This window comes from Cebus imitator, unplaced genomic scaffold, assembly GCF_001604975.1.
Source record: "Cebus imitator isolate Cc_AM_T3 unplaced genomic scaffold, Cebus_imitator-1.0 Scaffold238, whole genome shotgun sequence".
NCBI lineage: Eukaryota > Metazoa > Chordata > Mammalia > Primates > Cebidae > Cebus > Cebus imitator.
This window is the reverse complement of record NW_016107553.1, coordinates 1,401,703-1,414,210: the sequence shown is the minus strand read 5'-3', so window position 1 is coordinate 1,414,210 and position 12,508 is coordinate 1,401,703. Positions and strand designations below refer to the sequence as shown.

Below are 12,508 nucleotides of genomic sequence, written 5' to 3'. Positions count from 1 at the left end.
GCAACCTCTGCCTCCTGGGTTCAGGCAATTCTCCTGCCTCAGCCTCCTGAGTAGCTGGGATTATAGGCACGCACCACCATGCCCAGCTAATTTTTTGTAGTTTTAGTAGAGTCGGGGTTTCACCGTGTTGAGCAGGATGGTCTCGATCTCTTGACCTCGTGATCCACCCGCCTCGGCCTCCCAAAGTGCTGGGATTACAAGCGTGAGCCACCGCGCCCGGCCTTCTAAACAAGTTCTTATAAAGATGTCTCAGAAATTCTTCATATCACTAACCAAGTACAGACTATTTCCAAAGCATCTGGCAATCAGAAAGATCCTCTTCTATATTTGAAGTATCCAGAGTAGGTCTAGAATATACTTTTTTATTCATTCTACCCAAATATCTAAATTAGGTGATCAGCTCCTAAGAGTTTAACATCTAAAACCTGAAGGTGGCCGGGCACGGTGGCTCACGCCTGTAATGCCAGCACTTTGGGAGGCCGAGGCGGGTGAATCACAAGGTGAAGAGATCGAGACCATCCTGGTCAACATGGTGAAACCCCGTCTCTACTAAAACTACAAAAAATTAGCTGGGTATGGTGGCGCGTGCCTGTAATCCCAGCTACTCAGGAGGCTGAGGCAGGAGAATTGCCTGAACCTAGGAGGCGGAGGTTGCGGTGAGCCGAGATCGCGCCATTGCACTCCAGCCTGGGTAACAAGAGTGAAACTCTGTCTCAAAAAAAAAAACCTGAATATGTTGGAAAAGGCATTGGAATAACCCCAGATTAGAGAGTGCTGACACCTATTTCAGTGGTGAGTTATTGAGGAGTAGGTAAGTTTATAAATGTGAAAGCCTTGGTGTTTCTTCATTTTTGGATAAAAACTTAACCTGCTGGGCACAGTGGCTCATACCTGTAATCCCAACATTTTGGGAGGCCAAGACTGGAGAATCACTTGAGCCCAGGGGTTTGAGAACCAGACTGGACAAAATAAGGAGACTTCATCTCTGCAAAAAATAAAAAATTAGCCAGACGTGGTGGTGCACACATGTAATTCCAGCTACTCAGGAGGCAGAGGTGGGAGGATTGCTTGAGCCTGGAAGTAGAAGGTCAAGGCTGCAGTGAGCCATGATCATGCCACTGTACTCCAGCCTGGGTAACAGAGGGAGACCCTGTCTCAAAAACAAAACAAAGCAAAAGAAGAAATCTTAACCACCTCCCTCCAAAAAAATAGAAGAAGAAGGCTGTTTAGAGTTTTTTAGCCACCATGACCTTTAATTCTAGCCTTGACAAAGGCCTGTGCCTCATAATAAAAGTATTAAGGCAAAATCATTTAGATGGTAAGAGGAGAATATTTCAGTGCTTTTTAAAAAAGTGGGCTGGATGCTGTTACACCGTTTGGATACCTGATTTGTCTCTGGTTTGGATACCTGAATTTGATACCTAAGATGTCTGATTGAGGATACTTTGCCCAGGTTTAATTCCAAGAAATGGACTACTTTATATAAAAATGAGGCGATGAAGGTAGAGCAACAGTTGGTCCTAGAGATTTGCATTCCTCTCTTGCGGAATAAGAAATCTAAAAGCCAAGAATCCTGTCTCTCCTGATTCCCAGGCATTAAGTTCTTCACCACCAGAAAAACCACTAGATGGTGCTCTTAGTCATTCCTTCTAATGACACATCTGGTCCACATGGGATACTTTGCCTAGTAAAGTTTGTTAAACAAAACCTGAGTTCTTACTAGCTACTTTCGTCTTCAGATCTAAATATAAATGGAGTTACAAGAAATATCTTCAGATAGAATGAATATTGGCATTCATATTCAGCCATTTATTTAGTTACAGAATTACTCCATTTTATATGTACCTGTGTGGTCTTCTGCAAGCAAGGTCTTGAAGCTTTAGCCTAGTCTCCTTACCCTGCCTTTCAATCTTTGGTCAAGCTCTTGGTGTATTCACTCTTAGGACTCCATGGGCCCTTTTTCTTCCTCCTCCCTTACCTCCTGACAGTTCTACCTACCCTGTATGGATGTCTTCTAGATTTACATTATAAACAATCTACATTCTCTACCTTATGGTAAAGATAACTGTCTGCCTAGAATAAAATTTTTCAAGGACATCTGAGCTTAATTCCTTCTGAGTTTAATTTCAGAGTAGGTTTTATATTTTCCAGTTGGGATAAATACTTAGGCCTGACATCTTGGCAATCTTCCTTCTCCCCTTGTACCAAACCCTTTACATTTTGTCTAGATCCTGAGGGGAAGAGCATGTTTTCCTACTTAAATTTTTTTTTTTGTTATATATACAAATAACTCATGTTTTGCCTGCAGATATTCTTTGTTCTCTTAAAACTTCATAGATTGCCAATTTGGAAGATACTTTTGTTATAATCACAGCTTAGACTGCATTCATTATTTTTTGTTTCCACTTTCATGTAAAGTGATTCAAACTAGTCTTCCAAGTTAGGCTGATCTAGCAGAGTTTTACTCTGTTGTTATACATTTTCAATAATATCAGACACCTCGTTCCCTAATCTTTACTTAGAGTATTTGAAAACTTGGAATCAGGCCGGGTGCAGTGGCTCACACCTGTAATCCCAGCACTTTGGGAGACCGAGGTGGGCAAATCACCTGAGGTCAGGAGTTTGAGACCAGTCTGGCCAACATGGTGAAACCCTGTCTCTACTAAAACTACAAAATTAGTGGGGCCTGGTGGCACATGCCTGTAATCCCAGCTACTCGGGAGACTGAGGCAGGAGAATCGCTTGAATCTGGGAGGTGGAGGTTGCAGTTAGCCAAGATCATGCCATTGTACTCCAGCCTGCACAACAGAGCAAGACTCATCTCAAAAGAAAACACAAAACTTGAAATAATTTATTATTATTGCACAAAATAAGAGAAAATGAATATGCTGAAGTTGTTTACTAAAAAGAAAATAGTCAAATTGGAGGCATTAAGAGAAAAAAACAAAGATTTGGAATCTCTTGAAGAAAACTTTATAAAGTCTGGAAATGATTTTTATATATCTTACTGGGAAACCAGGATTAATGTGTGTTTTTAAAAATACCCTTAAAGGCATGGCTAAATAACAAAAACAAAGTCACCATAATAGGGGGGACGTGGGCGTTATTGTTTTTAAACTTTTAAAGATAGTCCAAGGGCGCCAGGCACAGTGGGTCATGCCTGTAATCCCAGCACTGTAGGAGGCTGAGGCGGGCGGATCACAAGGTCAAGAGATCGAGACCATCCTGGCCAACATGATGATACCCTGTATCTACTAAAAGTACAAAAAATTAGCTGGGCATGGTGGCACATGCCTGTAGTCCCAGCTACTCAGGAGGCTGAGGCAGGAGGATCACTTGAACCTGGGAGGCAGAGGTTGCAGTGAGCCGAGATCGCATCACTGCACTCCGGCCTGGCAAAAGAGCAAGACTCTGTCTCAAAAAAAAAAAAAAAAGAAGATGGTCCAAAGGAGGAGAATTAGCAGTCCCCAAAATATGACAAATTATATACAAAATGAGAATCTGGATGGGCCAAAAAATAATTTGACGACAGTACTTCAAAAGATTTCAAAAGTTAGTCATCAATTCTTTAAAAATTTAAAAGATTGAAATTGACCCCATGAATTATTGGGACCATAGACAATATTAGCAGAAATGATTCGTATTACTATGTATTCATTCAATACACATTTATTGACTATTGCCTATGTGGTAGGCATGGTGTATGTAACTAATTCCCAGAAGAGTCTTATTTAGTGGAAGGGCTCATGATTTGTTTTTGTTGAAGAAAGTATTAGGAGTATTCTCACCCACCCTTAATTACTTTTTTATAAATTTAGTTTGATATAAATGCACCAAATGTGCATAGTTATGTTCTTGATTTGCACTGTCCAATAAATACATATGGATAGTAAATTTAAATTAAGTAAGCTGGAGGCAGTGCCTCACACCTGTAATCTCAGCACTTCAGCACTTTGAAAGACCAAGGCGGGAGGATCACTTGAGGCCAGGAGTTTGAGATTGGCCTAGGCAACATAGTCCCCCTGTCTCTACAAAAAATAAAAAAATTAGGCAGGCATGGTGGCACCTGTAGTCCCAGCTACTCAGGAGGCTGAGATGGGATGATTGCTTGAGCCCAGGAGGTTGAGGGAGGGTGCAGTGAGTTGTGATGGCACCATAGCACTCCTGTCTGAGTGACAGAATGAGACCCTGTCTCAAAATTAACTAAAATAAGGAAAACCCAAAATTCTGTCTAGTATGGATATTACATTTCATTATTGCAGAATGTTTTATTGGACAGCATCATTCTAAATCTAATCAATAAGCTAGATAATACATCAATATCCAATACTGGATGGCATCCCCTTAGAATTTACTTATTTATGGTTTGTTCAGTTTCTCTTCACTCATTTAAGAAATTTTCATTGAATAATCATTATGAGTCAGGCATTGTGCTAAGTGATAAGAATGTAGAAGTGAAAGTACTGTCCCTACTTTCAGGGAGTTCATGGTTTGGTGGGAAGACCCAGGCAGATAAACAGTTACAGAGTGAGTGCTGAAGTTAGGCTGTGCAGAGGAAGTCGCAGTGAGAACACAGAAGAGGGACATAACCCAACTTGCAGGGATAATAGAAGTCTTCCCAAGGAAGATGATGATTGAAGGATAAATAAGAGTTTACCCAGATGGAAAATAAGAAGAGGAAGGATGCTCTAGGCAGAGGGATCAAAGCATGTTGGAAAGAGAGTGGTTTATGCACAGAAGTACGGGTAGTTTCTTGTGCTATAGAAATTACGGTGCCCCTGCGGAAATGATGAGATGAGGCTGGCAGATGGACAAAGACTAGATTGCAAAGGACCTTAGCTTTGTTTTATTTTGAGATGATGGGGAACTATTGAAAGATGTTAAGCTGTGAAGTGGCACAAATCACACCTACGTAAATCCTGCTGGAAGAAGTGGATGAAGAGGTTGCACCAGAAGCAGTGAGATCAGATAGGGGTGTGTTTAAGTAACCCAAGCAAGAAACGATGATAGTTTGTACTAAGGTAGAAACAAATTAACACTCGAGATATTTTGGTAAGTATAAACAACAGGATTGACTGCATTTGAGTTTTGAAGAAATAAAGGGATAAATACGAAGCTATATCATTACAAATGTCCTCTGTGCCAGACGATTATCAGGTCACAAAATTGCCTTACACCCCTTAAACAAATTTGAGAAAAAGCCCTGACTGTTATAATCTAGTGAATTTCACTTCCATATTGGTTAGATTCTTATGAGAGATATGATAAAAGATGAGAGACTGAATACTTAGTCAGATTCCGGATTAATGGAGTAAATGCCATGAAACCTGAATTTGTTATCTGACCCTGAGGAAGTCACTTCCCTTTTAATTTTTCTACCCTATAAATGAAGGACTCAGCTGGGCGAAGTGGCTCACACCTGTAATCCCAGCATTTTTGGAGGCCGAGGCAGGTGGATCACTTGAAGACAGAAGTTTGAGACCAGCCTGGCCAACATGGTGAAACACTGTCTCTACTAAAAATACAAAAATTAGCCAAGTGTGGTGGCACATGTTTGTAATCCCAGCTACTTGGGAGGCTGAGGCATGAGAATTGCTTGAACCTGGGAGGAGGAGGTTGCAGTGAACCAAGATTGCGTCACTGCACTCCAGCCTGGGCGACAGAGCAAGGCTCCATCTAAAACACACACACACAGACACACACAATGAAGGACGTGGCAACTTTTAAACTGAGTCTTTAGGGGACTGTTGGGCATGTTTCAAAAGGGTTGTCTCTTTCAGTTGCAAGATTTTATGATCCATCACCTGCATGCCCTAGTTACTAAAATAAGTTATTGTAATGCTCAGAGCAGATGGTTTGTGAGAAAGTGCTTAGTAAACTTTAATATATACATTTATGATACCATTAATTTTGACACTGAGCTCTTTGGTTTACTGCCAAGCCATTGGAGCTTAAACTATAGTATCTTAAACAGGAACCTAGGGAGAAGAAAAATTATTTTAAGATTATTTTTAATGTAGGAAAATCTGAGTGATTAAGTAGATAATAACTATATGTCTAATTGAAATTGGGTTTGTTTTTGTGCCTGATAAAATGAGTCTCCTTGCATCATAGAAAGTCTTTATTTATGAGTGTATGTGTGTCTGTCCACGGTGATGGTGGAAGCTAAGGTAGCATTTACAGCCTGCCTTGGTTAAGAACCACTAGGGATTTATGCTAAACTATTACAGACAGTAGCCTAAGACTGTGGCCAAAAAAAGGCCAATAAAATGCTGGATGGTCTTAAGTTGTTTTTTTTTTTTTTAATACAAGACCTCGCTTTGTTACCCAGGCTGTTGTGCAGTGGTACGATCGTGGCTCACTGCAGCCTCAACCTCCTGGGCTCAAGTGATCCTCCTGCCTCAGCCTCCCTAATAGGTGGAACTGCTACGGGTGCATGCCACCATGCCTGGCTAATTTTAAATTCTTTTTATAGAGATGGGGTCTTGCTATGTTGCCCAGGCTGGTCTTAAACTCCTGGCTTCAAGCAGTCCTGCAGCTTTGGCCTCCCAAAATGCTAGGGTTATAGTCACGAGCCACCATGCCCAGCCAAGAAAAATACTGTTTTAAGTTAGAAAACACCTTTACTTTTAACACCTTTTATGATTATAATATAAAAGGCTAACATAAAATAATATATTTTTTAGTGTAATATAAAAGGTGTTATAATTTTGCTTATGATTTTTCAATTAAAATGTAATGGTACTAGAGAAAGACAACTCAGTTACTTAGGGCATAGTAGAGGGTAATGGCGATACCACTGTATGAAAGCATACCACTTTTCATTGTATTAAAAAAGTGATATGAATAAATTGTACTAAATATTGAAGAGTGTGGCTAGATTTGGTCACTACATCTTGGTTTTCTAGAAAGAAGGGGTCTGAGAATGGTGAATTTAGTCACTTATCTGATGACCATAACTACTTAGTACCTAGCAGAGAACCAAGAATAAAGGGGGAAAAGTGGCACATCTCTGAGTAACCAAAAGGTTACTCATTCTCAAAAGGTACATATGCTCAAATGTATGTATATAAAACCTATTAACCTTACTAGTAGGAAAGGCCCTTGCCTAGGTTGTATTTACTGTTACTTTAGACACAATTCTAGTAATTGATTAGCTGGCTTACCTGCTCAAGAAGAATAAAGATAACATTAATAAGAGAGATGAGGGAGAAAGCAGGGAATAAGAATTCATGTTAAAACTACCAGGGAGAAGGCAGGAAAATTAGAAAAGCTAGACACAAGAACTCAAATAGCACAGCTTTTTAATAGAAAAACAACAACAAAAAAGCCCCTGGGAATTTTACTTTATAGAAAAAAATGTATTCTTAATGGTGATCCAGAGAATTATGTACATTTTAGAATTTTGTAAAAAATGCTTAAGATTAAAAAAATTTCTGATACTCAAAGCAAAGATTATACAACAGCAACAGAAACTTATTTTGAACTTCCCATTCCCCAGAGATGCCAGATAAATTACACTGTGCAAGTTTTCTATATTTATTGTTTTTAATTGTTGATTTTGAGCCTTTCTAAACTGTATTTCACACAGAATACACTAGACTTAAGAACTACTTTTGTTATTCCGAGAATTATATAGGCTGAAATTTTAAATAGCTTACAAAATTCTGGCTCAGATAAATTCACAAATAAAACATCTATAATGTTCTCTAAGAAAATTAAAATATCCAGCCCTTTGGGAGGCCAAGACCGGGGTATTGCTTGAGGCCAGGAGTTCGAGCCCGGCCTGTGCCATGTAGCAACATCCTCCCTATCTCTACCACCAAAAGAATAAAACAATTAGCTAAGTGGGGAGGTGCATGCCTATAGTCCTAGTTACTTGGGAGGCTGATTGCTTGAGCCCAGGAGTTTGAGGTTGCAATGAGTTATAATCATGCCACTGCAGCCTGGGTGACCGATTGAGACCCATCTCTTAAAAAGAAAGAGAGAGAGAGAGAGAGAGAGAGAGAGAGAGAGAGAGAGAGAGAGGGGGGGGGAGGGAGGGAGGGAGGGAGGAAGGAAGGAAGGAAGGAAAGAAGAAAGAAATAAAGAAGAAAGAAGAAAGAAAGCAAGCAAGAAAGAAAAAGAAAATTAGAATATTATTTGGGTGGGAAAATGATTACAGGCATTCTTATCAGAGAAGCTTGCATGTAAAATGACAGGGTCTTTTTTATGAGCCAAGTCTTTTAAGTCTTTAAAATAACTAATATTGCAATTGTCTTTAGTTTAATTAAATAAGCTATGTTGGTAGTATTAAGAATGTTAAGCCACAAACGATTATTGAAGGAATCTGGAAATTTTTTAAATTCTTGTTGATATTTTAGTTGAGGCGTGAATCCTTTATAAAAAAAATTATTAAAAACATGAACAGACATTCCTTCATCATCCTGATTTTTCTGCTTAGAACATTTTACCTATTGTCTGCATGTAAAGTTGACTTCTTACCTTGGTGTCTGCCTTTTATTGCTATAGCTAGAGGTGGCATTTTTTACTAGCACGTATTCTGTAACAAAGCAAATGTTTCAAAATATGTTGACAGCCACGGAATTGGTATCATTTTAAATGCTTCTACAATCATTCACATGAACTAAAAAGAGTGAGAAAACTTAACTTGATTGAAGCATGCTACTACTCTTAAATTTTATGTAAGATAACTCTTCTAAATTTATTGTGATTAAGGATTACAGTGATTAAATGGCAGATTAGAAATCTAAAATTATTAAAATACTTGAGGTAATGGATGTGGAGAACTTTCTCATTAGTGGAAATTGAAGGTTATAAATAATCCCCATTTAAAATGATTACGTGTAAATATTATAATGCATTTATAATGAGTAGAAATTAATTTAGCAGTTAAACTCTTATATATTTTGCAGTCTTATTTTTCTTTTTTTCTTCTTTTAATAGTGTTTGCCAGCTCTGAGCCTGTGCCAGGATTCCAGGGGGATACCCTGCAGCTAGCATTCATTGACCTCAGACAAGTAAGATGTAATAATGTACTTCTCATTTGTTGCCTGCTACCTCTTGCCCTCCCCCCACTTTTTTGTTAATGCTACAGGAATGCCCGTTTGCCTTGAAACAACCTATCTTAAGAAAAATGCTTCCCTGATAACTATGTATTTGGCACTTCTCTTTGAACCCATAATGCATTCAGCACCTCAACTTCATGGAGCATTCTTATCAGTGAATATTTAATTTATTTAATAGTCATTACCTGCTAAACGCATTATTAAACCATAACTTTGTAGTTTGGTTTAATGACACTTGATATTCAGTTATTTCTTAATAATTTCATGATTATATGTGAAAATTGGTGGTATTAACATTAATGTCAGGACCCAAATTAAATGTAAATTATTACAACCTGGAAAGTAACCCCTTGCATAAAATTTTTTCATTGGTAAAGAATGCTATTTTTATTATTTTCTGTTGGTCCCAGAAAGAAGGATAAAATAAGTTTTAAAAATGTGATGAGACATTTACATAATTCTCTTCTGGTCATAATATGCTTAAGTCTAGTAACAAATATGATCATTTAAAATATGTATTAATTTTACTACTCTGGCATCTCTATTGTCATTTTGTTTATTTTCCTCTCTTTTTCCACCTCTCCATTTTTTTATTCTTTTCCTCCTCTTTTCTCTTTCCTCCTTTTTTTTTTTTTAAGTCCTAGGATTAAGTAGTTTAATAAAGCTGGGGGAAGGGAGTCGTAGTAGGAAAGAAGGATACAAGTTAGAGGGCTCAGGAGTGCTAGAATAGACAGTAGGACTGACTGTGGCCTTTGCAAGAAGAACCATATGGAGATTGAATTAAAACAAAGCCACTGTGATATCAGTCTATTAATGGTTCCCATTCCCTTCAGGGGATAGAGATGAGGCTTCATTATTGGTATGAATACTGTCTATCACAGAGATGTTCAGTGCAGGACCAGTTTGAGCAGTTACGAAACTCTGATTTCAATAAATGTTTGAGAATATAGATGATTCCAACCTAGTGTTCCATAAATACTTATTGTCTATTATATATTCATTATTTGCAGAGGAAAGATGTGGTTGAAATAAATATAAAAGTAATATGAGAAATAGTTTTATCCTGATGGAGCTTAAAAATGCTTTAGAGAAGTAAAACATATACTGGTTAGGAATCTTTATAAGACAGTAAGTCATATGGAAATAATTGGTATATCTTCAAGTCAGGTTTAGAAGGAGACTGAAAAAGCCATTCTTGTCTCCAAATTATGTCTGTAAAGTATGGTACATATAAAATATATTCATATTTCCTTCTGTTTGCAATCAGTGCTCAGCTATCATGTCAAACAAGGAACACTGTTATAGATGACCTAGATCTCGATAATTAACCTTGCTGAGTTGGGAAAGATAGTAGAAAATGAAGACAGTGGTCTCTATTAGTCGTTTATTTAGAAAACTGTCTTTTCTTTATCAAAGAATTTTAAAAATTTGCTTTTTGAAATATTTAAATTATCACTGGCTAAGTAAATGATTATTATTTTACAGTCACCTGTGATTCTATATTTATTTATTTGTTTATTTATTTATGAGACAGAGTCTCACTCTGTTGCCCAGGCTAGAGTACAGTGGCACAGTCCTGGCTCACTGCAACTTCACCTCCAGGGTTCAAGTGATTCTGCTGCTTTAGCCTCCTGAGTAGCTGGGACTATAGGTGCACATCACCATGGCCAGGCAATTTTTTAATTTTTTTATTTTTAGTAGAGATGAGGTTTTCCCATGTTGGCCAGGCTGGTCTCGAACTCCCAGCCTCAAGTGATCCGTCTGCCTTGGCTTCCCAAAGTGCTGGGATTACAGGGATAAGGCATAGCAACCAACCACCTGCGATCCTATTTTAATCAAGTGTTTTAAACTTTGATATTTGACATACTTCCCCAAATTTCAAATTCTAAAATTGTCTTTTTGAACTCAGACTTTTGGCTGTTTCAGAAAGGGTCCCTGGAAGTTCAAGAGAGATATATTAGGCTTATTTTATATATGAAAATTATATGAGAAACATGAAATAAATGGTATTTAACTTTCTTTGAATTATATTTATATAAATATCTTATTCATGTGTTCCAAAATTATATTGGACTCCTGAAATTCTGATGTCTTGATATTTGTTATTAGTCATAATTATGTTAAATTATTATATGCCAGAAAAATAACAAAATTCCTTTGTCAATTGGTGTATTTCACCATGGCTATTCTGTCTTTGGTCATCTACAGAATATTAATTGTTTTTCTTTGATTCTCCTCCAAAAACAGTTTACAATTGGCTACAGTCCAAAATGTGTTTCTTTTTTAAGAAAATTTATGGAAAACACCCTGACAGTAGGCAGAGGCATACAGAGTTATATAATAGACTCTTGAGACTCAAAAGGGGAGGGTGGGAGATGGGGAGAGAGATTAAAAAAACTGCATATTGGGTACAATGTATACTGCTTGGATGATGAATACACTAAAATTTCAGACTTCGCCACCATACAATTCATCCGTGTAACTGAAAACCACTTTTACCTCAAAATCTATTGAAATAAAAATAAATAAATAAATAAATTTTTTTAAAGAAATATATTCTTTATGCAGACCATCACTCACCATCTTTGACATAAATCATACTCCCCTATATGTAAGGATTAAATAAGACCTCATAACCAAACAGCAGTGTACAGACCATGTTTACATCTTAATTTGAGCAAACCAGTTGTAAAAAAAATGGGAGGGGCAGATTTGAGATAAACAGGGAAATATGGATATTAGATATTTGGTATTAAATTATTTCTAAAAGGTATAATAATGACATGGTGAATATGTTTTTTAAATGCTTTACTAGAGGCATAATGAAACATTATAGGTAAAATGAAATAAGTACGTATATATGTAAGTTATAGATGTTTTCAAAATACATTTGAATATACAAAAAAGAAAAAAAAATTACTCAGTCTTACTACTCAAACACATCATTATTGGCATTCTGTTTTATTCCCTAGTGGTCTTTTTCCATTCATTGTTTTCCTCATGCATGCTCCTACCCTCACCAAAATATGATTCCTGGCATATTGTCCTCACAATTCCTTCTTTGTATTTCAGATAGTGTTTGCCTCTTAAATCTCAAAAAGGAACTTTTTTTTTTTTTTTACCAGATATTTAAGAGCCGTAAAACCCAAATATAATGTGTGTAACTTGTTTTGATCCCAATTCAGCCAAATCAATGGGAGAAAGCAGGGAAATGTATTCTGTGGTTTGTTTTAAAATACTTTAACAAAGAAAAATTATTGATAGTAGCTGAATTTGGGAGGTGAGGATGATGGGTTTATTGTGCTATTTACTTTCATGTATGTTTGAAAATTTTCACAATAAAAATAAAAATATTAAAAATAAAAAAATGACCTGGACAAATGCTCTCAAGTACAGGTGACTGGTAACTTTGGAAATCATACTATTGAGCTAGGTAAAAA

The 12,508-nt window shown here is 37.1% G+C and overlaps 1 protein-coding gene across 15 annotated transcripts in view; it reads left to right on the top strand.

Annotated features, from left to right (window-relative positions):
- Nucleotides 1-12,508, top strand: part of EXOC6 (exocyst complex component 6) — a 219,542-nt gene that overhangs the window by 163,982 nt on the left and 43,052 nt on the right. For all 15 annotated transcript variants that reach the window (XR_001816353.2, XM_037727728.1, XM_037727727.1 and 12 more), the window contains one exon: nucleotides 8,947-9,020. Coding sequence is in view for 14 of the 15 variants with exons in the window: in XM_037727728.1 (XP_037583656.1) it covers nucleotides 8,947-9,020 (74 nt within the window). In the remaining variant the exon portion in view is untranslated. The remainder of the gene's footprint in view (nucleotides 1-8,946; nucleotides 9,021-12,508) is intronic.